Source organism: Leptonotus elevatus, chromosome 4 (assembly GCF_054856555.1).
Source record: "Leptonotus elevatus isolate MCC_2025b chromosome 4, RoL_Lele_1.0, whole genome shotgun sequence".
Classification (NCBI taxonomy): Eukaryota; Metazoa; Chordata; class Actinopteri; order Syngnathiformes; family Syngnathidae; genus Leptonotus; species Leptonotus elevatus.
The window spans coordinates 542,896-568,243 of record NC_141242.1 but is presented as its reverse complement, the minus strand read 5'-3'; the positions used below and the strand labels follow the sequence as shown (position 1 = coordinate 568,243).

At 52.7% G+C, this 25,348-nt stretch overlaps 4 protein-coding genes across 20 annotated transcripts; 3 read left to right on the top strand and 1 right to left on the bottom strand.

Annotated features, from left to right (window-relative positions):
* Window positions 1–1,046: 1,046 nt before the first annotated feature.
* LOC147174869 (zinc finger protein 609-like) lies at window positions 1,047–12,251 on the top strand. Of its 2 annotated transcripts, none has more exons than XM_086072842.1 (8): window positions 1,047–1,297; window positions 3,468–4,350; window positions 5,881–6,097; window positions 6,724–6,811; window positions 6,888–8,871; window positions 9,709–10,078; window positions 10,832–11,164; window positions 11,610–12,251. In XM_086072842.1, exons 2-8 carry the CDS (start codon window positions 3,598–3,600, stop codon window positions 11,681–11,683), a joined length of 3,819 nt encoding a protein of 1,272 aa, XP_085928968.1. In that variant the 5' UTR covers window positions 1,047–1,297; window positions 3,468–3,597; the 3' UTR covers window positions 11,684–12,251. The 2 variants fall into 2 exon arrangements, with proteins under 2 accessions (XP_085928968.1, XP_085928967.1); XM_086072841.1 differs by having other exon boundaries at window positions 1,047–1,488.
* An 870-nt stretch (window positions 12,252–13,121) lies between these two features.
* Window positions 13,122–17,152, top strand: LOC147174868 (GRAM domain-containing protein 2A-like). Of its 10 annotated transcripts, none has more exons than XM_086073508.1 (8): window positions 13,122–13,251; window positions 13,593–14,191; window positions 15,219–15,291; window positions 15,374–15,477; window positions 15,540–15,638; window positions 15,721–15,792; window positions 16,034–16,512; window positions 16,628–17,152. In XM_086073508.1, the coding sequence occupies exons 3-8, from the start codon at window positions 15,285–15,287 to the stop codon at window positions 16,833–16,835; spliced, it is 969 nt and encodes a 322-aa protein (XP_085929634.1). In that variant the 5' UTR covers window positions 13,122–13,251; window positions 13,593–14,191; window positions 15,219–15,284; the 3' UTR covers window positions 16,836–17,152. The 10 variants fall into 10 exon arrangements, with proteins under 10 accessions (XP_085929634.1, XP_085929631.1, XP_085929633.1 ...); XM_086073511.1 differs by lacking the exons at window positions 13,122–13,251; window positions 13,593–14,191 and having other exon boundaries at window positions 14,608–15,291; window positions 16,034–16,102; window positions 16,226–16,355; window positions 16,431–16,512; XM_086073505.1 differs by lacking the exons at window positions 13,122–13,251; window positions 13,593–14,191 and having other exon boundaries at window positions 14,601–15,291; window positions 16,034–16,117; window positions 16,226–16,512.
* Window positions 17,121–24,429, bottom strand: prr5l (proline rich 5 like). 6 transcript variants are annotated; one of them, XM_086073512.1, is made up of 12 exons: window positions 22,893–24,429; window positions 22,778–22,808; window positions 22,588–22,675; window positions 20,739–21,964; window positions 20,190–20,315; window positions 19,830–19,910; window positions 19,702–19,750; window positions 19,577–19,631; window positions 19,411–19,502; window positions 19,203–19,340; window positions 18,897–19,014; window positions 17,121–17,636 (listed from the first exon to the last, which is right to left on the bottom strand). In XM_086073512.1, exons 4-12 carry the CDS (start codon window positions 20,798–20,800, stop codon window positions 17,356–17,358), a joined length of 1,002 nt encoding a protein of 333 aa, XP_085929638.1. In that variant the 5' UTR covers window positions 20,801–21,964; window positions 22,588–22,675; window positions 22,778–22,808; window positions 22,893–24,429; the 3' UTR covers window positions 17,121–17,355. The 6 variants fall into 6 exon arrangements, with proteins under 6 accessions (XP_085929638.1, XP_085929639.1, XP_085929640.1 ...); XM_086073513.1 differs by having other exon boundaries at window positions 20,739–21,064; XM_086073514.1 differs by having other exon boundaries at window positions 20,190–20,457; window positions 22,588–22,808.
* On the top strand, window positions 23,879–25,306 carry c4h15orf40 (chromosome 4 C15orf40 homolog). Of its 2 annotated transcripts, none has more exons than XM_086073518.1 (4): window positions 23,879–24,155; window positions 24,231–24,387; window positions 24,777–24,904; window positions 24,986–25,306. In XM_086073518.1, exons 1-4 carry the CDS (start codon window positions 24,045–24,047, stop codon window positions 25,100–25,102), a joined length of 513 nt encoding a protein of 170 aa, XP_085929644.1. In that variant the 5' UTR covers window positions 23,879–24,044; the 3' UTR covers window positions 25,103–25,306. The 2 variants fall into 2 exon arrangements, with proteins under 2 accessions (XP_085929644.1, XP_085929645.1); XM_086073519.1 differs by having other exon boundaries at window positions 24,978–25,306.
* The last annotated feature ends 42 nt before the right edge of the window (window positions 25,307–25,348 follow it).

Below are 25,348 nucleotides of genomic sequence, written 5' to 3'. Positions count from 1 at the left end.
ATGACATTCCGAATATGTGTTCATGTCAAACTGCTGGCTCGTCTTTTTATTTCAAATCATGCAAGTCGTCGAAAAAAAGGAGAATGAGATCCAAAACTGTCATAACATGAAAAGTCCACAAAAATGATCACAAAAGCTGCTCTTCAAACAATGTTGATTTAAAAAAAAAGGCTTTTTAATGACGTGATTATTTGCGAGCCGTCAAGATTCTAAAATGTGATTCATGTGATTTAAAAAATGTCATCGGTTGACGGATAAATATCGATTGTGCATTTTCACTTGATTGAAGACGCTAGAAAGCCTCAAGACTATGCTTTAGATACTAGTATTGATTGGACAAACAATGCATTGAGATTGGACGCTGAAATACACAAAGATACACGCCCACAATAAATGGATGGAAGAGGATCCTTGTTATTAGTCAAGATTGAAATGAGAATGATTTTTATTTTGACGTGATGACGTCATCAAAACGAATACATGTCAAATGAATTGCAAAAGAAACGTAAGCGTGTTTTCATTTGTCAGCTTGGAAAGGAACGAGCAGCGGCAGTCTGGTGGAGAACATCGCCGCCGTGTGGCCTGCCGTGGTACTGCAGCAACCTTCATTCCTTCTGAGGACGTCATTGGGGGACTGATTTTTACGAGCCACGTTGTCATGTGATGCATGCCATTGAGAATTACGGGGACGCGCAAAGAATCAACGAACAAAACATCCCACGAAATGTTGGCTTGTCACCAAAGTAAGCGGCAAGTCAAGTCGCCGATGAGGCGCGATTATTGCTATCATTGAAAAGAGCTCTTTTGACACAAGACGATAGAATGTTTTTCTTAATCGATTGGCGTGTCTCGACGCTGGCGTGGCAGTTTGTCATGTGGCCCGGTCGGAAAGGGATCATCCGGACTCCCGTCGGCCCCCTCTGCTGGAATTAGCATTAATCCGGACCTGGCTGCAGACCTCCACAATGAGGTCGGCTCGCCTGTCGGGACAGGAAATGCACGGGGTTCATTCCAAAATAAAATCGCGTACGGACTTCCGGTAGAATCCGTTCCAGCGAGAGGGTGACCCGGTGCCATGTGGATCAGGATCCGTGTGGCTCACGGGATCCGTTCCGGGTTTCGCTCGCTTTGTAGCAACCAACCCGTCCTGCGCGGATCCGCCGCGCTGCATTCTGTCGTGCGCACTTGTGGCGTTTCCAAGGGGAATATTTGCACTTTGGCGTCCGCAGTGACCACCCAAGCCGTCCATGGAGGACCCGGACCCGGGCTCCGTCCCCCGTTGCGTCGTTGCGTCTGAGTGAGTGAGTGCGGCATCATGTGCGGCTTGGCGACGGCGTGCAGGCCGGGGGGGCCCCGTGGCCGTGTGACGGCTGCGCTCCACTGAGGCCAGCCACCGAACCGGGAGCACGTTCGCCACTCTTCCATGCCCGGCTCGTCCGGTGCTTATGGAGTGCACGTGAAGCGAACCGCTTCGGGATTGTGAGCGGGGTAAGTGATCGCGGGCAGGCGGCGGGCGGCGGGCGGCAGGCGGCGGTCGATGCTCGCTCGCTCGCTCGCTAGCTTAGCTAACTAGCTAGCTCGCTCGCTAGCTCGGCGGGCTAGCCGCCGCCGTCTTTGTCTGCAGACGCCGGGGAGCTAAGGGCTATGATTCCATCGTCGGACACGTCCTCGTCGAACCCGATACGTGCTCCAGACGCGTTCCTTTTGATTTCGCACCACTTTCTGTTCGGGTTCCAGTTGATTTGTCCGCGTGGGGTCTTGCTGACTCAAACGGGCCACTCGGGTTTCATGATGTGAAGGCAACTTTGTGTATTTGGGCCGAAATTAGCACTCGCGCTAGTTTTCCAGCTGCTCGGTTGTGTCTCTGGTGGATAACGTGCACTTATTTTTGTTTTAACCGTCGCCAGTGAGCAAATTGACGAAGTTCAAACATTTGTTTACGTCCAACAGTTCAATTGTGAGCTTGTTCAATGGCCACAATTCGAAGTGACGACAGCTTGTCACGTCGCAATAAACGACTACAAGACGATGGTTGACATATCGTGCTCACACCCGAATGCAACTTTTGTCACGCCTTTTAAACCGTCAACTGATGTTCCCAAATGCGACCGCGTGGAATTGGTGTCATGATTGCGCAACTGGCAAGCTCAGCTTGGAATGTTTTGGCCAAACAGACGCGTCCGATAATGGATCCCGCTAGCCGTGTAGCGGGCCGCCGCGGGCCTCGACGGAAGCGTCCGTAAATGGAGCTGCATCCCGGGGCAACATTCGGTTTTGGCCGCATCGGTCGCCATCGTTGCGTGCGTTTAAAGGCAGCAGCGCACTCCCGGTGAAGTCGTGCGCTTTTCTCGGCGTGCGCGGCGGCTTCGTCTTTTAATGACAGCGAGGCCGACGGCTCCTCTCGGCTAGCATGCTAACTGTTAGCCAGTTAGCTTGCGAGCTGTTCGGGTGTTGGCATCCGCGGCAACGCACACGTTAGCACTTACTTGCCATGTTTTGCCAACGCAAGGTAAAATGTTGACGGTTCAAGTGGTTCGTCCCCCTGTGAGCAAAACGCTGCTTTCAAATGTTCCAAACGTGGCTAATGTGACGTAAATGTGCGTCTTCATCTCAAACTTTCTCAAGTCATATTGAGGGCGTTTTAGTATTTCAGCTTGATTCTTTTTCATTTAACTTGTGTTAATGTTTTAACATGACTCGTCGGCGTGAAAGTGCCTCAACATTTGTGAATCCCCACAAAAAGCAAATATTGACTTATGAAAGTGCACAAACTACAAGACGTTGAAGTGAAAAATGTCAACAGTTGTTTTGAGTTCGAACATTGGACTGCAGTTTAGCAATTCACATTGAAAATGTTATTTGAACAACAATTTAGTGAAGCACCTCTAAATGTTCGCCATTCAAAAAAGTATCAGAAAGTACAAAGAAATGCTAAAGACCGCCTGATACAATCTAAGAGTTTCTTGTTGACACCAGCGTGTACAAAGTCCTCGCTTAACTTGTTAAATGTCACTTTCAGGTATTCCTCGCGACAATTTGCATAACATCACTTTGATGAGATAAAAGGAAGACATTTTAAAAAACTGACAAGTAAAAACAGACAATTCAACTTTGTCTAACGTTGTGACAAGCTTTCCTAAAAGTCTGTCAAAATGCAACGTCTGGTTTGTGGCAAGCTGAATTCAACGCAACAAAAATATCGCAGAACTAAAAAAAATGTATGCGGTGGAAAGTTGGGCTTTTTGGGGGGAAAACTGGTCAAAATTGTTAACCGTGAATGACATCGTCGATTGGCTGTGGCTTAATCGATTCAACGTTGCACCTCAAGTATTGTTTACGTAAACGGAGAAACGATCAGCACCATTATTGGCCATCGTTTAAGGAAAGCATCTGATCAGGATCCGTTTAGTAGAAAATGCCGCGGATGAGGCGCAGCCGCGTTGAAATGTGTCGTGTCCGTCCCGCAGGAGGCCATGCGGGCAGCAGGGCGGCGGCGCCGGGTCCAGCCCTGAGCAGGCGTCCTGCGGCTGACCGGGAGCAGCGCGGCCCTCCTGCGGCACCCCTCCCCTTGCGGCGCTCCGGGACGCCCCTACTAAGATGTCCCTCAGCAGCGGCCCTGCAGCCGGGAAAGGTGTGGACTCCAATGCGGTGGACGCGTACGACAGCGGCGATGAGTGGGACATCGGTGTGGGCAATCTGATCATTGACCTGGACGCCGACCTGGAGAAGGACAAACTGGAGATGTCCGGCAGCAAGGAGGGCGGCGCCGTGGCCGGCCCTCCCGGCGCCGTGGCCGTGGCCGTGGCCGCTCTGCCCGACAACATCAAATTTGTCAGTCCCGTGGGTGGCGGGCAGGGAAAAGACAGCAAATCCAAATCCAAGCGCACTAAGAACTCCAAAGATGGCGGCGGCGGCGGCAAAACGGCCGCGCCGCCGCCTGACGCCGTCAAGAAGGAGCTTCCGGGCCGGGCCCCCGGAGATCCCGCGGCTGCCCACAACCTCAACTCGGCCTCCCTGACTAAGGGGGGCGACAAGTCCGGCAAAGTCTCGCGGGTCCTGCCGGTTGTCAAGAAGGACAAGGACGGCGTGTCGGCAAAGACTAAGAAGGACAAAATGGAGGTGGACAAGGAGCCGCCGGTCGGGGCCCCCCCGCCCCGTGGCGGCCTCTTTGAGGGCCAACAGAACTCCGAGGCCGCTTCAGAGCTCCTGGGTCACGCGGGCCACGCGGCTCTGGACTGTGCGGGGATGGGCCAGCCCGTCGCCACGACGACCGAGGAGGAGGAAGACGAGGATGAGGAGATGGACGGCGGCGAATGTCGCAATCTCAAGAAGATGCTGTGTGGGGACAAGGTAAGACCGAGGTCCCGTCAGCGAGATTGCTTTGCGGGAGCCTTTATTTTTCGCGCCTTAAGCGCATCCCGCCACCGCGAACCGCCTCCGCTAACAAGGCTCAAAATAAGCGACGGTAAGATAAGATGAGTGTTGAACGGCGCTCGGGAACCCACCGAGACGCAAAAGTCCCAATCATCGGCAGTCCCAAAACGTTTGCCTTTGCCGGACGCACGTGCGTTTCTCACGACACTGCGGGTCGTCGAGCCTGGACCGGGTCGTTGCGCACAGCGACCCGCTTGGGCCGCTGTGGAGCTGCTTCTCTTAGCACGCCGCGCGCCGCCGCACCAACGCAGCGTGGCGAGATGCAAACAATGTCGTCGTCGTCGGACAATATTGTTGCGCTGTGAGCACACGGACACAAAAGAGACAATCAGGTTGGGCGGGGTTAACCCAAACCCTTCACTTGTGACTTTTGGGGTCTGCACATTCAAATCTCAAAATGGCAGTTGAATTTTCTTCTTTGAAGCCTTTTCAACTGTGAATGAAAATGTATCGGGTTCATTGGCAAAAAACAAACCCAAAAACATTTAAGCAATTCCACGCATAAATATACGACCGGAAGACTTCGTTCCTGTGCCTGCGCGTCTCGTACTACAAAATAGAAGAAATAATCCAAAGTTCAACAATGATACATTTGATGAAGCACCAAATCAAGACAAGTCGCCACAAGGCACTTCATGCAATTCAACTCAATTCAAATTGTGATTTCATTCTTAAAAAAAAAAAAAAAAAAGAAGTGAAACTTATGGTTTCCGCCCCTGGAAAAATCAAATCAGATAAAAATACAGCATAATAACAGCCTCAAATAACAAACCCGTCATTTTGAAATAACTTTTCTTTCTTTTTTTACCCGAAGCATGCTGGGTAATCCTTTCGGCTCACGGAAATAGTGACAGCGGTGTGAAGCCGTTTGCGGATTTAAATGTGCAGTTTGAGCGTCGTTAAAACACGGATACAAAATAAAAAATGTTTTTCTGCAAGTTGAACTGCGGCGGCGAAAGCCCAAAAGCGTCGCTGGGACGTTCGCAACACCGACAAGCGGTCGAGGCGACATCGGGTCGACCGCTTCCGTCGCATCTTAGCAACGCGCTTCGTTAGCTTGGGCTGGCTAATGCTGCACATTAACACGTTGCGCTTTGGCTCCGAAGTGGGCGGCGACGACCTCCGCGGCGGCGCATAAGAAGGACTTCTTCAGTTACGAGGATCGAAAATTCTCACGACGAGATTACGAGGCGCGATGAACGAGGAAGCCGCGTCGAAGCCTCGCTATGCTAACGGCTTTGCTAACCGGCTAACGTTATGGGGAAACGGACTTTAATTGAAGTGCGTTAAAGCGGAGCGTGTCCAACTTGTAAGAGCAAAACCGCTGGAGTCTCTGGCGAGAAAAGGTCAGGAAGTGATGTCATGCGATTGAAAGCCCATCGCGACTTCCAAGTGGGCTGGAGCCTCACCCTTGCTTGTGTTCCGTGTGCGTCTCGCCCCTTCCAGATGGCGTCCCCCGGCTCCACGCCGGCTCCGCCCCCGCTGCACCTGCTGGCCAACAGCGACATCTCGTCGCCGTGCGAGCAGATCATGGTGCGCACGCGCTCGCTGGCGGTCAACACGGCCGACGCCGGGCAGGCCACCGAACCCGAGTGCCTGGGACCCTGCGAGCCCGGAACCAGCGTCAACCTGGAGGGCATCGTGTGGCAGGAGACGGAAGACGGTCGGTGAAAAGGCCGCCGGGGGTCGCCGGCGTTCCTCCATCGGCGCGTTTGCTCGCGTGCGCCTTCGTTGGCGTCGTGTCGTCATCGCGCCGATGCTGGAAGCGCTCGCACGGCGTTCTTCGCGTTTCTCCACCCGTTCGAAACCGTTCCAACTTGCTCGTGCGTTCGCTGGCTTTTGTCCAAATGCCGTCACGAGCCGTTCAACGGCCTCAATTCGTACTTGCTTCACTTTCAAAATGTTCACTTCACATTTCCAACCCAAAAATCCACATTTCCACACAACGCGCGCATCGTTTGACGTGTTCGTTCGTCTGCTCTTCCGCATTTCTCAGCCGATTTCGATCCATTCCAATTCCCGCCTTTTTTTGCACGCGACCTCCGCATTCCTCGACCGATTCCAACTCGAGCTTTTTCAAAGCGTGTCCCAAAATGTTCAAAATCAAAGCATAGCATTTTTTCTCGATTAACCTCGCGTGCATTTTCCACATTTGCTGCAACTTGGATCCGTTGCCTCATTTGGCGCCACGTCACGTCTTTGCACGCGCTTCCGTACTTCAGCATCGGCGCGCGATCTCGCCGCAAATGTCGGCATCAAATATGTTGCTGCGTTTGTGCGGCGGCGCAGGCATGCTGGTGGTGAACGTGACGTGGAGGAACAAGACGTACGTGGGAACCCTGCTGGACTGCACCCGGCACGACTGGGCCCCGCCCAGGTTGGTTTGCGGCGCCGGCCCAACGCTCGTAGCCAAGCGGCCGCCGCACGCTGAGCGCGCTGCTAATGTCTTTCAGGTTTTGCGATTCTCCCACCAGCGACGTGGAGATGCGGAGCGGGCGCGGCCGAGGCAAGCGCATGCGCCCGGCCGGCGGCGTGCCCGCCAACGACAACAGCACGTCGTCGGACAACAAAGGAAGCGGCAAGACCCGCGGCGGGGGCGCCGGCGCCAACGGCAAAGGGCGGCGCGGCAGCCAGACGGCGGCGAGCAGCGGCGTGGAGGACGCCAAGGCCAGCCCTTCCTCCGCCAAGAGGAAGAGCAAGCCCGCCTCCGACATGGAGCCCACCTCCAGCTCCGAGGACACCAAAGCGTCCAAGCGCATGCGCAGCAACTCCACCGGCGCCGCCCACTCGCTCCCCGCGGGCAAGTCGGACCCGCTGGAGCGCACGTGCCCCTCGCCCGTGCTCATCGACTGCCCCCACCCCAACTGCAACAAGAAGTACAAGCACGTCAACGGCCTCAAGTACCACCAGGCGCGCGCCCACCACGAGCACGGCGCCGACAAGTACCAGCCGCCGAGCGCCCACTTCCACCACGACGCCGACAAGTACCAGCCGCCGCGGCCGCACGAGCACGACGCCGACAGCGAATACGGCGACGAGTCGGGCCTCCACCCCGACGCCGCCTCCTGCAACGGCGCCGCCATCTCGCCGGCCCGCTCCGCCACGCCGAAAGGGCGGGGCTTCGACGCCCCCTCGCCGGGGAAGCAGCCGCCCAAGCTGGGCAAGAAGAAGACGGGCGATGGCGAGCCAGATGGCACCGACGGCGAGTGTTTGACGGACGAGGCCAGTAACGACGGCGGGGATGACAGGAAGGCCAAGAAAGCCGGCGGGAAAACAGACAAAATGACTCCGAAGGGCGGCAAGTCCGTTCGGCCCTCGCCGCCCGCCGGCGCCGCCGCCGCCCTCTCTTACAACCCGCGGGCCGCCTCTCCCGCGCTGGGCTCGCTGGTGCAAGCGGCCCCGAAAAACGGCCAATCGAAACCCCCCTCGCTGGCCGAGCCCGCCTCCAGCCCCCTCCCTAAAGACAAGAAGAAGAAAGACAAGAAGAGACGGGAGGGCGACAGCCCGAAGGGGGCGCGGCCAGAGGAGGGCTACGCTGAGGCGGGCGACGCCCTGCTCAACGGCTCCTCGGAAGCCCAGCAGAGCCGATTGGCCAGCATCAAAGCGGCGGCCGACAAAGTCTACAGCTTCTCGGACAACGCGCCCAGCCCCTCCCTGGGAGGCGGCGGCGGCGGCAGGGCGGAGGGCGCCGACGGCGTGTCGGTCCAAACCGGCAGCCCCGCCTACTCGGACATTTCTGACGAGGGCGAGGACGGCGGAGGGAAGGCGGAGGGCGTCAAGGTGAAAACGGAGCCCGACCCCAAGAAGGCGCTGTTCCCGCCTCAAGCGCCGCCCGCCAAGGAAGCCGCCTACTATCCCGCCTACGACGCCTACTACCCCGCCGCCTACACTGGCGCCAGCCCCGCTTCCGCTTCCGCCGCAGCCCCGCCCCCGCCGCCCAAGAAGGAGGAGGAAGCGGAGGCGGCCGAGGAGGTCCGGGTGAAAGCGGAGCCTCAGGAGGACCGGAAGTCGGAACCCGGGCCGCCGCAGCCGTCGGTCATCCAGCAGCGCGCCAACGTCTACGCCCCCCCGCCGCTCTACTACAACCAGTACTACGGCCAACCCTACTCGTACTCGCCCGACCAGGCCTACCACGCCCACCTGCTGGCCTCCAGCCCCGCCTACCGGCTGCAGTGCGAGGAGCGCCACCGGCCGGCCGACAAGAAGGCGGAGGGCAAATGTTCGGCGGGACCGCCCACGCTGACGCCGGCCCCCGCCCTCGCCGAGCTGGCCAAGGTCAAGCCCAAGGAGCCGACGGGGCCCGAGCAGGCCAAGTCGGTCATCATGGTGAAGGGCGAGGACCCCAAGGGCGCCGCCGCCCCGCCCGAAGGGCTGAAGATGAAGCTGAGCGAGGCGGCCCATCACGGCAAGGACGAGGCCGCCATGTGGTACAGACAGGTATGACCGCGCGCCAGTCACTTCCCGCCAAAAGTCCAAAAACCTTCAAAACGGTCAAAGTGTCGCCCGCGACGTCCAATCGGCTCCATTTGCCCTTTTGAAAATCGGGAAGAAAATGTAAGAGCGTCGTTCGAGTCAATCAAACTTGATGTTGATGACAAACCCATTGAGGCTGGGGGCGCAGTACTGCGTTTCTACCACTAGAGCCGGGGGCGCTGTTGCGCTTTTTTTTTTACCTTTTAAAGCCGGGAAAGCGGACGCGTCATTTTGCTTTGTCGGTCTCTCAGCTGATGAACTGCACGCGAGGGTGTCGTAGCGTTTCCTGGAATATTTTTCGATGGCGGTCGTGATAGACGGCAACGCTGAAGACCGGTCGACAGTCACGTTATTGTGACCTTTTTGCCGCAGCGGCTCACAAATAGATTTTGTTTGCAAATAATCCATGGAAGACTTGAAATCGGCTCCAGATGTGCTGCCTGGTCCGGTCCCGAGCGTCGCTGATTGGTCGCCGCGGAGGCGACGGCGAGCGAGGAGCGGCTGGGCAGGCCCCCTGTTTAGCCACGCTAGCTATCTTGCAGCGGCTTGGGGGGGGCGCTAGTTAGCTTAGCTTTAGCTTCTGCTGGAAGAATTTATGGATTGGTCGCTGATCACGTGAATGGACAGATAATTGATGTCATTGTGAACTTCAGCCTCTCTAACAATTTGTTTGCGTTGAACCCAAAAGAGACGCTGTCGTGAAATTTTGACGATTTTCGGAAGGACGCGACGGAGCGAACTCCAAACGCAATCAGAATCATTTCGTGGCTGTAAACGTTGCGCTACTTCCTCCTTTGGCAGGAACCGGACGCCCGCCTGTGGCCGTACGTGTACCCCAACAAGTACTCGCACTCGGACGCCGCCAGGACGCAGGAGGACGAACGCGACAGGAAGTCGAAGGAGGAGCGCCCGCGGCCCAAGGAGACGGCGCACAAAGACGAGGCCAAGGAGGGGCCGGATGTGCGGGGGCCGCCGGAGGAGCCGCCGGCGCCGCCGCAGCAACGGGCCAAGGAGGCGCGGCCCCCGCACGTGCAGTTCGCCGCCCCGCTGACGCAGCACCAGGGCTACCTGCCCTACATGCACGGACCCTACGCCTACGGGCAGGCCTACGAGGCGGGACATCCCGCCGGCTACCGGGCCGTGCCGTCCGTCATGATGCAGAATTACCCGGGTGAGACAAACGCGCTTCCCAACACGCCGGACAGACGATCGGACACGAGCGGGAATTGGCGGCCGCCAAAAAGGCGTCGAAACCGGAAGCGGGTTTCGGACCGACGCCGTTTTGGCAATTCACTCTTTAAATACTTTGAGACGTCGCAGCGTTCTGACCGCAACTCACGAATGACGTGATGACGCAAAAATGGGCATTTTCGCCATTTGGCCGAAATTAAATGAACGCCCAAATCGGGTGTTGTGGTGACGCGAGCAAAACATGAAGCGAGTTGCATGAAAATTCGCTTCTTTCATGAATTCCAAAAAGATTTCCCCAAAACATATTTTATCGTCCGCCATTGCTTTGTGACTACAAACGTACGTGTGACGTCATAGCCGCCATCTTGCCAGCGGTTATTTGCAAAACCTGTTTCCATCGGCAAAATTGTCCTTTTTTCGATACGCTACAAAATCCAAGCGTAAAAACGCGCTTTGCCAATTCTGGGCCCTTTTTCGAATTTCTGGCGTTTCCATTCAGTCAAGTTTTTGCATTTCTTGAAAATTGGAATAAAAATGGCTGGATGGAAACCCAACGGAGGTGAAGATGACAAAACCCAACAATGGGGGCTGAAATTGACATGGCAGCCGTTGACTTTTTGTGATGTCATATTTGGCGTCTGCCGACTGGCGCATTTGATTGGTTGGCGGGAAAAAGAGCCAATGAACAAGGAGGTGAGAAATGAGGCGTGACCCGACGCGTGTGCTTCCCCAGGGTCCTACCTCCCCGCCGGCTACTCCTTCTCGCCGTACGCCGGCAAGGCGGAGGAGGCCGGCGACAAGGCGTCGTCGCGTTCCAGCCCCACGGTGAAGGCGGCGGCGGGCGGCGAGGCCAAAGCGCTGGATCTCCTGCAGCAGCACGCCAGCCACTACAAGAGCAAGTCGCCCGACAAGACGGCGCACGAGCGAGAGCGAGACGGCGAGCGGCCGCGCTCCTCGCCCGCCCAACGCGCGCTGCCGCCGCCGCCGCCGGCCTCGCACCACCACCATCACCACCACCTGGCCTACCCGCTCCTCGCCGGACAGTACGACCTGGCCTACGCCTCAGGTGACGTCGCCGCCGCCTTCCTTCTTTTGCAATTTGCGTTTCTTTCTCCTCCGTCCGTACTTTTTGACCTTCCTTTCTTTCCTTCCTTCGCGCTTGATTTTGTTCTTCGTGCTTCACGTTCCTCTCCGTAGTTTAATATGAACTTTTTGTTTTTTTCACATTCTTTTACAAGGTGAGTTTTGAAAACAATCATCGGCCAAACTCGAGCTTGTTATAGCTTCGTTTTCTCTCCTTTTTAAAAAACGAGTCAAACATACTGAAAGTCCTCCCAGAAATTCACTTTCACAATTTTTTTTCAAGTAAATACGACTCGCCATTTTTTGCAGTGTTCCGTCCTGCTCCATGTTTTCTTCCTTCCTCGCACGTTGCCCGTCGTGACCGCGAGATGTTGTTAGCCCAACTTGGCGAGCACGGCGGTGACGTCGTGCGTGCGCGTGTCGTGCAGGTCTGTCGTCGTCGGCGATGGTGGCCAGTCAGCAAGCGTCGGCGCCGTCCATGTACCCGCCCCCGCGGAGGTGAGGAAGGGCTCTCGGCCGCCCGGATTCACGTGAGCGCAAGCCGCGCGAGGAAGCCATCGCAGCGAGCGCCGAAGATGGCGGGCGGGTTGGCGCCAGCCGGCTAGCTAGCTAGCTAGCCAGCCGGCTAGCTAGCCCCGCCCCCATCAACAGCTTGACTGCTGGAAGACGGAACCTGCTCCTCCTCTTCATCTCCTTCGTCATTTGTACCCAAAACAACAGGAAGAAGAGACGCTGTCAAGCGCCATCAGGAGTACAAACTTGACACGCCGCCGCATTGGCGGCAGCGGCGGCGGCGGGCGGGCTTCCTCCTCCCAGTGTGAGCTGTACTGTAGTTATGTGTGTGTGTGTGCGTGTGCATGTAAATAGTGTACAGGGGAATAATTTTTAAGAGGTTGGATGCTATTTCATTTCCTACTTTTTGTTGTTGTCTGTCTGTTGTTTTTCTACTCTTGTTGATCATATTATTAAAACCATGTAGCTGGACCAACCAAGCCCAGGCCCCGCCTCCTCAATGACATCACTGTGATGTCACCAGCAAGCACTCAATAAAAGCTGTTGCCTGCCTCTTACTTTTTGCCTTCTGTTATTTAGCGATTCATTTTAAACGTGAAATCCATGATCACGTTAATCCACAACTATTTTCAGAAGCGACAAATTATTTTGAGACACGCTTCAGCTTAAAATTGGCCAAAATTTGATCTCCAATTTCTGTAGTCCATAAAAGCAGACTAATTGTGATTTTTTTTAAGTGAGACGTTTGTAAATGTTTTTACTTTGGAAAACGCAACACTTCTGCCCATTTTTTGATTAATGATTTAAAGTTCACGTACAATTTGAAGACAAATTGCATCTTTTTTTCTTTCATTGCAATTGTGACATGTTAATAAAATAGTGTTCCGACAAAAAGTATTTTTGTTTACGAGCTGCCTGGAAGGCGGCAGAGGAAGCTGAAACTAGTCAATGAAAACCTTTTTTGTCTTTAAACAGTGACCAAGAATTAGAAGACAAGATGATCAATTTCAAAGATTAAAGTAGTTGTTAGTTGCCATTTGAAATGATCTTCGCTTAAATCAAGTTTTTTGGCATCTCAGTCTTGGATTGGTGAGTTGTACTATTTTGAATGTCAAGTTTTTGTTTTTGTTCTGCCGCTCTCTCACAAGTATGTGTGAGAGTGGCCCGTTGTGCTCCGTTGTGGACCAATGACCTGACGTCATCGATGAAGCAACTTCCGTCACATTATGGTCAAACACACACACAAAGTGTGAAGACGACAAAAAGTGTTTTTTTAATTAAACATATACGCGTACGTCTCCTTTTGCAATGAGCCTTCGTGGCCACACGGAGGAGCCGCTGCTGCACTTTTTGTGTGTTTTTTTACAGAATCTGCCCGCTTCTTTCGTGGTCGTCTATTTGATGTCTTATTTTGAAGGATGCTTGCGGTGACTTCCGGTGGCATGCAGTCGGTCACTCGCGAGAAGCTCCGCTGAAGAATTCGTGAGGACCCGCGGACGTCACGCGCCATTCGGAGGTTCGCCAGCGGACGTGAGGGAAGACCGCGAAGGAGGTCAGGTAAGATGAAGAGGAAATTCAAAAGACATCAATTAGCATTCGCAAAGAAATGTTAAAAAGTGCTTAAGTGTTTGCTTTGGAAAACGAATTTCCTTGACTTTTCAAGTGTAAAGGGAATTTGAAAACACTTTCACCACAGTCAACGTCCGCATTTTATTTGTAAAGGTCCAAATGATGTCAATAATCAAATGCGTGTGCGTGTGTGCGCGACTCAATGAGACACACACCAACTCAGCTTCCACGAAGCGTTGCCATGGCAACAGAAGGACGATTCGTCCGCCACACAAGTGACACGAACGCCACAAAAGATGTATGCATTTATTTTCTGACTTGTCTTGTAGAGGCTGCGTCGGACATGTTGGAGCACAGCGATGGCGCGCCTCCCCCCCACGAGAGGATGGACCCCCCCAGGGAGGACCACACCCCCCTCCCTTTAAGGCACGTGCCTGCAGCAGAGAAGTTCAGCGATTTTAGTTTGAAAGGTCATCAGGAAAGGATGTCGATGGATGCTGAATGAGGAACAGGCCCCGCCCCCTCTCATCAATCAGCGATCAACTGAGTGTGCGCGCGCTTGCGTGCATTCTTGTCTGTTGCGCTGTTGCACGTCACAAACCCTTTGTGAGTGCAGGGAGTGGGGCCAATGGGGTGAGAGGTCATCTGCGACCAGTCAATCTCGGACGTTAATTGTGCCGCTCGCTTTTTCCCAGCCAGACTGGACTTGGCCGCCCCCTAGGCTTGTGCGCGCGCGTGCGCGTGTGCACAAAGCTCTCCTTTCTTTGCTTGAGCACAAACAGTCACAAATTGTTTCTTTGCATGCTGATTTGTTTTGGGCTCAACGACCTCATTTGCATGTATCTGCATATTGTGCGCGCGCCCGCGTGTGTGTTTCAGGCTGCACGTGATCGACGATTCGTCCACGGAGGATGTGAAAAAGTGTTCAGTAAGTCAAGTTTTAGATTTCGTTTTGTGCTCAAGGTCCGTTTGGTTTTTAAAACTCAATTCACGTTCCAGCTCATTCTTTGAAAAAGCAACATGTGAAACATGTAAAGCAATTTATTAGAATCATGAAATAGTTGTATTTTTGTTGCGTTTCTGAGTGGAGTTGATTGAATAGAAATGAAGGAAAAAAAGAGGAGAAAAGACGAAATGAGTGAACGCGAAGCAAGTTTTGAAAACGAGCGGCCTCTAGTGGTCCGCCAGGGAAATGCACAAAAAGCCTTCACCCTCTTCAGTGGGTTCGATGCCGCAGACTTCCGGGGTTTACACATCAGCGCCGTTTCCTGCCGGCCGCGTTCCAACACTCGCACCCGCTCATCGGCGGGAGGGCGTCTCGGCTATCTGACGGACGCGACACACTCGCAGCCTCGCACCCGTCGACGGGAACCCGCAGCCGAGGGGCACAAAGGCGAAAGCGCAAGTCACGGGACGCGGCCCGCACGTCGCAAACCGGAAACGGAAACAAAGTTGATGGGTGAAAACCCGCAAGTCGGAAGTCCCGCCTCCTCCGTGGCACATAATCCATTCTTTCATGCGCTTGGCTCAATCATGAGACCCCCCCCCCCACCCCCCAAATCCCAACCTTTTATTTAGGAGCAATTGCTTTTGAATTTTTGCTGCCAGACATTTTCATCAAGTTCATCTTTTGTTTCCTGTCCCGAAGCGCAATGTTTATATCCCCGCAGTGGCTTCCTCAACTGGGCTCAACGTTTTGTTTTCTTGAGCGCTTGTTGTGAACACGGAGGAAAGAAAATGTACACTTTAAACAAACAATAAGAGCAAAAACCGTAAACATGACAAAACTACCAAATGTATTAGAAGAGCCGTTTTAAAGATGGGCTTGCGCTTGACAAATGTCACCTTCAACATGGAATCGAACCCGCGACCCAATATTTCAAAGAGGATGTTTGACACCATCTTGTTTTTGCTTTTGTCATCATTTGGCTTGTTGTGCTTTTTGTTGCGTCCAGACGGCGAACAAGTCCAACAATCAGTACCACAAACTCTTCCAGCTGGTCCCTAAAGATGAGAACTTAATGAAAGGTGCGTTTTGTTTTCATCTTTTCTCTTCTTACGTCGCGTGTTCAATCTTGTGCGCTTGTGTGTGTGTGTGGCGTGTGCGTAGTTTATTCGTGCGCGCTCCTGCGCGACATCCTCCTGCAAGGACGGCTCTTCATCTCCACAAACTGGTTGTGTTTCTACGCCAACCTGTTCGGGAAGGACATCAAGGTGGGCGGAGTCGCAAGTCATCCTGACGCCCTGACCTCTGACCCGTGCGTCGACACGCACAGGTGTGTCTTCCGGTGCTTTCGGTGCGGCTGGTGAAGAAGCGCAAGACGGCCGGCCTGGTGCCCAACGGCCTCGCCATCACCATGGATACGGGACAGAAGGTGGGCGGGGCTTCACCTCCGTCGCGCGTCCTTTCCGCTTGTATGACCAAGGTCACGTGACGCAAGCGTGTTGTGCGTGCAGTACGTGTTCGTGTCGTTGCTTTCCAGGGAAAACGTCTACGATGTGCTCAGGAGGATCTGCACCCACCTGCAGGCCAGTTGTGGGACTGCACGTCCTCGCCTTCTCATCTTCAGCCTTTCTTTCATCCTCACGTCGTCCTCAAGATGGCGTCCATGATCAGCTCGCACTCGCTCGCCATCTTGTCGGCTTCAATTCCTTCATGTTTGTCGTCCTCATGCTGTCATCTCAACTTACATCCTTGCGCTCACTGTTGTCCTCATGTTGTCATCTCGTATCCTCATCATGTTGTCATCTTCCACGTTGTTGTTTTTAGGTGAACGAGTTGAACGGCAAGAGTTTGATCGCGAAGGCCTTCCTGGACGAGCGCGCGTCTTTGTCGCTGGTAAACGCAAACAAGGTATCGGAGTGGCGGCCATTTTGTCACGCATCCACGTCACCGTTTGCGTGCGTGCGTGCGTGTCTGCGCGCATCTGTGCACGTTTGCGTGTGCGTGTGCGTCACTCAGGACGAGTTTCCCGAAGTTCTCCAGTGGACGAGGACGCCGTCACTTCCTGTCGTCTCGTCTTCCCTTCCCGACCTGCTAGGAGACTCCGCCCCTAGCCACGCCCCCGACACGTCCTTCGCTGCCCTTGCCGGTAGGTCCGCCCACCTGTCAATCAACACCCACCGCAGGAAGCGTAAACCATGGACGTGCGTGTGCGCGTGTTCAGACAAAAGCGCGGACGCGGACACGCGCCAACAAGAGCCGCAAGTGGACAACAACATCGTCTTCATCAAAATCTTCATCCTGCTGTGAGAACACACATGCGACATTGACTATCACCTGTTGGTTAACATGCAACTTGATTTCCATGATATGTGAAGCCCCGCCCACAATAAACACGTGCGTGTGTACGCGTGTGCGCAGCGTGCTGGCGTTGGTGTTGTCGTCATGTTATCTGGCCTTCCGAGTGCGTCGCTTGGAGCAACAACTCGGCTTCCTCACGCACAGGTACGCGCGCACGCGAGCGCGCACGCACGGTGCAGTCGTCATGGTAACGAAACATTCCAGAAAGGTGTGCGACGCCCGTTTGCCGTGCTGGCTGACCAATCACAAGGCTTGTGACACGCGCTGACCGTCAGGGGGCGCCGGCGAGGCCTGGTCGCCATGGCAACGACGCACTCGTCAACTCCACCGAGTTGCTGAAACAAGAGGATGCAAAGACGCTAAGGAGTTGCCGTGGCAACCGCACCTCACGGTGACATCATCAGGAAGTCGCTGACCGCGCGGAGGCGCCGGCAGCCGTCATCTGATTAGCGTAATGGGATTACATTGTAATCCCATTACGCTGCAGTCACTCTGCAGCCAGAGGTCAAAGGTCAAGGTTGCGCCAAAGCTTCCAGTCAAGATTATTTCACAATAAAGGGCATTTTTCTGTTTTATTGTGGAAAAGGTTTGGTTTGAGTCCAGCTCAATTTCATGTTGTCATCTTTCATGCTCACATTTCATCCTCATGTTGTCATCTTCTCATCCTCATCTCATGTTCTCGAGCTTCGTCCTTCCTGTTAGCTACTCTGCGTTAGCTCGTTAGCAGGAAGCGTGCGGTTTGTACTTCCTGGCGGGTCTGAGCGTGCCTCCCGTGCTAGCCGCTATCGCTAAGTGTCCTCGACGTGGGGTCGGCTGCCAAAGTGTCTGGCGGCGGCGGCGATGGGCCGCGCCGGGTCACCGGCGCCGTCGTCCGTCTCAGCCCCGCGCCGCATCCCGCCGGTGAGCAGGCGCGCGTCGGAATGTGCGTTGGCCACCGTGTGGCGCCGCATGGCGCCCGCCTTCTCCAGGTAGGCCTCGCCCTCGTGCTCCGCCAGGGGCGCCAGAGACCAGCACACGTCGGGCTGGGAGCCGTCGCCTAGCAACCAGGGCAGACCGCCGCTGCACGACTCTGAAAACAAAACATACGTCAGCAGAAACAACATCAGTCGACACAGAAGCCCGTTAAAAGAACCGAGATCTAAATGACACCTGGACTCTCAACAGAGGTGGCAAAACCAGGTCCCGAAAGTAAAAACCTTATCCCAGTTTGGCTTTAACCTCAGCTGCTAGCTAGCTAGCTCCCTAGCTAGCTAGCAGGGTGCTCAGTTACCTGCTAAGGAGCTAGCTATCTGACTAGCTAGCATCAATGGCTAAAGTCATGGCAGGGATTTTCTTTCTGGACCTGGATCTGCCACCTCTGACTCTCAATATGAACCGGATCTTTATCAAGAACAAGACCTTTCGAAGGAACCAGACCCTCATTATGAAGTGTACTCTCAGTAAGGACCGAAGCTTTACTAAGAACCAGACCCTAACCCAATAATCAGGAGTGGAACTTTACTGAGTTCCAATTCCTCACAAAGAACCAGAACCTCGTTAATACCTTGACTAAGAACAAGGACCCACGTGAGAAGAGGGCTCTCAATAAATGAAAAAACTCAATAAAAACTGAGCCCTTACTCTAAAATGGACTTTTACAAAAGTCCAGACCTTCAAATACAACCCACAGACCATAACAAGAATAATAATAATCATGATTAGGATCTTTTAAGAAGCAGGACCGGATCGGCCCTAAAGCCGAGGGTTTAAAGAAGAACCAGGACCCTTGATGAGGACCAGATCCAAACTAAGGCCTGCACTCGTTAGTTGTGCTCAAGAAGTGTTGACAATAAAAGCATGTGCGGCGTTAAGACCTTAATCTCATGCTTGTGATCCTCTTGAGTTTATTTGTGTCCCAAACACATTCCTGGCGGCGGGTGCGAGACTTTTACTGTGAAAACAACACAACAAGACTTTGTTCCAAATCAATCCAACCTTATTGAGGTTCGTCCCTTTTTGGGGCTCTGCTTCTTACTCCGAGTTTGGTCCTTATTGAGGTCTGCCTCTTGTTAAGGGTCCGCTTGCCTCCGAAAGACTCCGCCCTTTTACAGATCCTGCTTCCAGTTGTTGTTTTTTCACGTCCCGCTTCTTAATAAGGTTCTGCTTCTTACTGGCTGAGAAACCTTCGCAAGCAAGCATCTAATCGTTATTCAGGACCGGATTCTTTGACTTCTTTAGGAAAGGACCACTCGCTCCTTTTTGAGTTCTTCGTCAAAACGTGGCCTGCCACAATAGTTAGCATCAGCGTTAGCAAGCGTGCTAATGCCGCTACGCCAATTACACGACGCACCTGAGGGGCGGAGCTCGGCGGTGACGACATCGCTGAGGTACGGCGACACCACCATGGCCGCCAGGCGCTCCAGATGACGGTAACGCAAACTGGACGCCGCGCCGCACTCGCGCACCCCCTGCAGGACGCGCACGGAAACGCATGCCACATCACACTCATGCGTTCACTTTTCATGCTAATTTACGTAAGCCTGTCTATGGAGTTTGACATCAAATGTTAGCATTAAGCTATCAGACGACATCATTGCGTCATTCGCTCATGATTGATGAAGATGATGATGAAGATGATGATGAAGATGATGAAGACCTGCAGCACCAGTAGCATGTGCGTGACGGCGGGTGGCACGCCGGCCGCAATTTGCAGATCTTCCTCCAGGGGGAGCTTCAGCAGCACCAGATCTCGGAAGGCCAACAGCGCCATCTGGCGGACGGACAGCTCCTGACCCTGCTCGCACGCACACGCACGGAGTTACACACACATGTGAAGGGGCGTGTGCGTGCGACGACGTCATCACCTGCAGCGGGTAGAAGATGGCCTGAAGGGTCGGCAGCGTTTCGGTGAAGAAGCGCCACCAGGCCTCGGCCAGCGCCGCCAGCTGCTCTCCACCTGGGGGCAGGGGGCGGGGCATGCATGTGGTTACCACGGCGACAGCCGACATCGCCACTCCTACTCCTCCTCACCGGAGACGAAGATGCGCTCCAGAATCTCCGCCAGGCCGGTCGTCAGCAGACGATTCTGAAGACGCAAAAACGCAACGGGTCAACTTCCTGTCAACACCGCCGCACTTCCTGTGGCGGGGACGCACCTGCAAGTAATCTGTGACGAAGGAGCCCATCTCGCTCTTCAGCAGCCACCTGGAGGACAACAAACATGGCCGCCATGCGTCAGGCCAAGACTACAAACATGGCCGCCGCGAGACGGCGATGACGTCACCTGATGTTCTCGTTCAACGTGTAGAGCTCGTTGGGCTGCAGAGCTCCGCCCCTGAAGACTTTGATCACTGCTGATTGGACGCTGGGGACACAAGAGGAGAAGCTAACACGTTGTGGATGACCGTGATGGCGTTTGCTACGGTTAGCCAAGTGAGTTAGCCTGCTAGTGTTAGCATGCGCACACATCTGGCGGATGTGTGAATGCGTGTGACAGGAAGCGGCCCGGCAGCCACTTCCTGTCAAACTGCTGACGAGGACAGGAAACACACAAGCGCATACACAGCAAGTGTAGAAAGAGACACAGGAAACGCACACTTCCTGATTTGACACTGGGTGCGAGTTTTGTAAAGTGCGCGTGTACCTGTTCCAGATGGTGCTGTTGCACGCGTGCAACGTGTTGGCTCCAGCATGAAAACGGGTCAGGTCGGACAGAACCGGAGAACTCATGAAGCGAGGCCTGGAGCGCCGGAAAGATCCCATCATGCACCTCACCTCGCACGCAAAAGATTGGAACAATCAAATCTCCTCCTTCCAACAACACAAACACACAAACGCAACTTCCTGTCCTGTCTTGTCCTCAACACGCGACATCGGGAGTGTAGTAACCATGGCAACCAGCATCCCGACGTCTGCGACGTCCACAGGTTGACATGAAATTAAAAACAATTTTAAAAAAGGCCAGGCCACCTTTTGACGTCACTTCCTGCCGCCGCCATTCATCAGCTTGTCGAGGGCCAAAAAAACAACACGAAGCTTGCGAACAAGACTCGACTTCGAGCCTTTGACTGACACGTGACAAGTCATCAACTGTTCACTTGACAAACGGGCCACGCACGCGCACGACCGCCACGCACGAACACGCGGCATCAACGTGGACGTCCGTGCGCGCGTTTCGAGTGTTTGAACTTACCTCGCGTCCTCGCGCTCACTGAGGGGGGGGGGTCGAGAGAGGGTCCGATCAGATGACGTCATAAACCGTCATAAGCCCTCATCGCGCCCCGCTGTGACGTGACCTCCGTCTGTCGCTCGTCAAACTTTTTGCAAAAAGTGTGAAAAGTTGCGGAGTTTGAAAAGTGTTGCGCTTTGCTTGCTTTCTCCGCGTGGCTTCCTCGCAACAAAGTGTTGGCGGGACAACAAGCTCGACGTGCCGCGCGCTTACACTTCCGCTCCACACCTTCACACTAAAAGCTCAACTGGCTTTCTCCAGCAATTTCCCTCCAAACTCCGGAAGTGTTTCTACGATTGAAAAACATAGTTTTATTATCTATAATGATTTTAAATGAATTATGTTGAACACAATACATCAATGAATATGTCACCGGAACTTTACAATAATGAAGGCTGTAAATTCAGGTGACTAACTAAATACCGTAAATGATTGCATTGTCACGCAGCCACAAGCACAGGCTTGTGAATGTGAGTTGAAAAGGTGACGTTTGTGTTTTGGATGTCAACACGTTCGCCGTCAACAGTCAACACATCTGACGCGTCATCGCAAGCGTTTTTTTCCCACTCACTTCCTGTATGACTCCGCATGTCTTTGGCAACTTGACTCACACGCACGCACTCCACGACTTTGACTTCATCAATTCATCCGTGTACGAGTTTTTGGCGTGGGTTCGCTTCCCCGCCTGAGAGACCATGTTTGTGTTTGTGTTTGTGTGAGTGAGTGAAAAAACAAAAACAAACAGAAAAACGAGTTTTGGGCGCGTCACCGTGTGACTTTTAATTAATCTAACGGTAAAACACGTGTCAGTGTGCGCGCGTGCAGGTCGAGAGCAAACGAAGTCCTCAAGACAAAATGAATGTCACAAGTCATTTAATCCAATCGACACACGTGACTTCCGGTTGCAGTATGCTCATTAGATTGGCGACAGCAGCACAAACAAACGAACTTGTTCGCTGGCAGCGTCACAATCTTCAACAAAATCATCATCAACACAAATTGGAGAAAATCACCTTCAGTCGAACCCGCACTCAACCAAAAACATCAATAAATATTGTAAGAACGCACGTAAATGTTTTGATGCCATTTGTAAAGTGAGTAAAGAAGTGGCGGCGGTCAGTCACGTGGTTCCCTGCCAGCTGCATGAGCTGGAGCGCCCCCTGGCGTTTGTGCCTTCCTGCCTCTTGCTGCTGCAGGGGAGGTGAGAGCTTCTTGAAAACAGACCTTCGAGATCAGAAGTGGGCATGGAGGGTCGGAGTCCTGCAGGTTTTGCATGTTGCCCTTCTCCAACACAGCTGATATCTGATCAGCTCATCGGGATTCGCCTGATAACGATCCTGCTGATCGGAATCAGCTCGTGTTGGAAGTGAGAATCCTCCAAAACCGGCAGGACTCCGGCCCTCCAGGACCCAGATTGCCCACCTCTGTTCTAGATCAATTGAAACTTGTTCTTGCTCCTAAAATTAGACTTCACCATCAACTATTGACATCCTTGTGACTTATTTAACAAAAAAAACATATTTGTGAAGCGTCGTTCCTTAGATGTAGTATTTTTAAAAACAGACTTTTTTGGCCCCCCTGCCTGTTTTTCATGGGAACGTATATTGAATGTTAATCAGCGTTTCTTGACGAATTCTTTGGGTTTGTAAAAAAATAAAAATAAAATTCCCCCCCCAATTTTATTTCACCAAATTTTTATTTATTGCGTGATTAAATTCCTGATGTGATGCAACCCACCATGATATGCAAGTTATATATAACGTGCATTGATAACATATTCTACTGATGTACAAAAAAGAAGGTGTGTGCCTACCTGTCCCTGAGGGCGGGGTTGGTCACGGGGAAGCGTATGACCTCCGCGTGACCTTCGACGGCAACCGCGTAGAGCGTCATCCTCCTTCCTGACGTCCGAGCCCGACAGGAAGTAGTTGGACAGCACTCAAGAAGTGGACGAGGCGCTCGGGGGACATGGCGGGTGCCAAAAGGTCAAAGGTCGTACTCACCGACACAGCGCCTGAACATCTTCGCGGAAGGCTACCAGGGGAACGTTCGCGATGCGGTAAGCCTGCCACACACATCCACATGCGCAACACGACGGACAGGACAGGAAGTTGTTACCTGACACGTCCTGTGCTGTGACATCACAGTGAAGCCCACCTCAGACTCCGCCTTCCACTGCTTGTATGCGTGAACGGTGGCGTCGTGATGGCGCCAGGACGTTGAAGGCGTGAAGCTGAAATGTCGACACGGGAAGTGACAACAATTCGACAGTCGAAAATCACCCCAGCTTTGAGGCATCTATTCAATAATGTTATTGATTTTTGTAACGACAAATGCAACAACAAGTTTATTAGAAGACATATAATATATATAATGCAATATAATTACTACATCATTGTTTATTTACTTCATTAAAATGTGAATATATTCTTATTGACTTTAAATTAGAAGATAGAAAGGCGATTCGATGTAAATATTTGACATTTGCGATCCCAGCAATAACCAAGGAACTTCAACTTAAAATTTTTTAATAATATTTATCCGACGAAATAACTTTTGAAAGAGAAATTTAAGATGGATGTGGGAAATTGTGTTTGTTTGTTTTTGTGAAAGTGTAAATGAAGATTTCGATCATCTTTTCTTTTCATGGGAGTATGTTTTTGTTTTTAAAATTTGGCAACATTGGACTTGTTGTAATCTTACCATCACGGACATTAAATATAGGTTATTCTGGAATAACATTGACTTTTGCATAATATGCAATATTATTTTACTAGGTAAGCAATATATAGATAAATGTCGTTTCTTTAGAACAAAAGCAAATATTGCTCAGTGGAAAAGGGAATTCAAATCGTATTCGCTGTTGCAAATCTTATTCGAATGGCGTCATTTATTGAAAGACTGTCCTTGTGATTAAAAATAAAAAATTCCCATTGGCCTTTTTTGGTCCTTTATTTGAAATGGAAATGCCTTGTGTTCTATTCTATTGATGTTTGTTTGATTGTACTTTTTTATGTGCATTTTGAAAATAATTGAAACGTGATGGGGCTTATTTTGCTTGTACTTGAAATAAAAAATAAAGCGTTCCCCTGTCGGTCGCCTCTCGATGACGTCATCGTCGCGCGTCACTCTCCAGGCTAGACTTGACTGGGCGACTTGTTAATAAAATTAATAAGAAAAGATCAGGGCCGTTTGATGGCACACATACACACGACGTTCCAGTTGTGTTGCGTGGATGTCAAATGGCAAGTCACGCGTTTGTAACGTGAAATGTCACGCGTGACTTTTCAATCTTTACTCGCTCTTTCTTGTGCTAACGCGCGTGCTAACTGTGCTAACCGTGCTCGGCTCGCTACAAACACAAACATGCCCAAAAAGGCGGTGAGTTGTTGACTTTAAATGAAACATTCATTAGTCACTACATGTATGTACAACGTGTGGCATGTTTGTGTGCAGCGGGCTCAGGGTGTTCCTGTTCCTGTTCCTGTTCCTGGCGTGGAGGCGGGCGGCAGCGGCAGCCAGCAAGAGCGTCCAGTGGTCGCAAACTCCAGCGGCGGCGCGGTTACCATCAGAGTGCACGTGAAGCCTGCGGCGAAGCACAACAACGTCACAGGTCACCATGACAACCACAAACACGTCCCACACACCGCAAGGTCAAATAAATGGGACATCGCACCCGTTGGAAGTGACATCAGAGTTAATACGTCATGTCGTACGCATCATATGACTACATTCGCTTTCACGGTGTATGTGACGTCATCACGCATCAAAAAATAATAATCACGTGATGTTCTGTGAATTTGGCTGACTGTCATGCTACGTGACGACATAAGGTTATATGTGATGTCATACATGTCACGACGCGCTTGCATTATGATGTCATTAGTTTGACTCTCTTCCTGTCGTTACATGCATGGTTGGGAATCCCAAGAAGAGAAAACAAAACCCAGGTGACATGTGATGTGTCGTCATACATGAGACATGCTGCTTTGTGTGCCGCAGAGGTGGGCGAGGATGCGGTGGGCGTGGCCGTGGCGGCGCGGCCCACGGACGGCGAGGCCAACGGCGAGCTGCTGGACTTCCTGGCCGACGTCTTGGACGTGAAGAGGAGTCGCGTGTCCCTTGAGAAGGTTCGCATCCGCAACACGCTTTTCCAGTTGATGCGCCACCGCACTCACGTTTGACTCCGCCCCCGTCTGCCAGGGTCACAGGTCACGAGACAAAGTAGTCAGCGTGGACTCCTCGCTCGACGCTCACCAAGTTTTGATGAGGCTCAGGAAGGCGGCGGGATGATTGACGGGAGACGCATCGCCAAGGAAACCAACTGACTTGATCAGCCACCAGGGGGCGTTCACAAGTCGTGTGGAATTTGCTTTAGCATCCTTTCACCTTTTTTCCTTTTGTGCCAATTGACACAAGTTGTGTGTTGAGCATTTATTCCAAATGAAGCAAATCTGAAAGAAATCATGACGTCAGCTTGTGTTCCCGAAGCATCAAAGATCGCCAATTAAATTACGTATTGAAATGTGGAACTTCACTTGTCAGCGAATTTTTTTGGGGTCAACATTTTTAGC

Coding starts and splice junctions, on each gene's coding strand:
- c4h15orf40 (XM_086073518.1), top strand. CDS start 24,045: ATGTCACGCGTGACTTTTCAATCTTTACTCGCTCTTTCTTGTGCTAAC. Junction 24,388..24,776: donor GAAGCACAACAACGTCACAG/GTCACCATGACA, acceptor TGTGTGCCGCAG/AGGTGGGCGAGGATGCGGTG. Junction 24,905..24,985: donor GTCGCGTGTCCCTTGAGAAG/GTTCGCATCCGC, acceptor CCAGGGTCACAG/GTCACGAGACAAAGTAGTCA.
- prr5l (XM_086073512.1), bottom strand. CDS start 20,800: ATGACGTCATCTGATCGGACCCTCTCTCGACCCCCCCCCCTCAGTGAG. Junction 20,316..20,738: donor AGTGAGCGCGAGGACGCGAG/GTAAGTTCAAAC, acceptor GTGCGAGGTGAG/GTGCATGATGGGATCTTTCC. Junction 19,632..19,701: donor TCGTCACAGATTACTTGCAG/GTGCGTCCCCGC, acceptor TTGCGTCTTCAG/AATCGTCTGCTGACGACCGG.
- LOC147174869 (XM_086072842.1), top strand. CDS start 3,598: ATGTCCCTCAGCAGCGGCCCTGCAGCCGGGAAAGGTGTGGACTCCAAT. Junction 6,812..6,887: donor CACGACTGGGCCCCGCCCAG/GTTGGTTTGCGG, acceptor AATGTCTTTCAG/GTTTTGCGATTCTCCCACCA. Junction 10,079..10,831: donor CATGATGCAGAATTACCCGG/GTGAGACAAACG, acceptor GTGCTTCCCCAG/GGTCCTACCTCCCCGCCGGC.
- LOC147174868 (XM_086073501.1), top strand. CDS start 15,102: ATGTCACCTTCAACATGGAATCGAACCCGCGACCCAATATTTCAAAGA. Junction 15,478..15,539: donor TGTTCGGGAAGGACATCAAG/GTGGGCGGAGTC, acceptor CGACACGCACAG/GTGTGTCTTCCGGTGCTTTC. Junction 15,639..15,720: donor CCATGGATACGGGACAGAAG/GTGGGCGGGGCT, acceptor TTGTGCGTGCAG/TACGTGTTCGTGTCGTTGCT.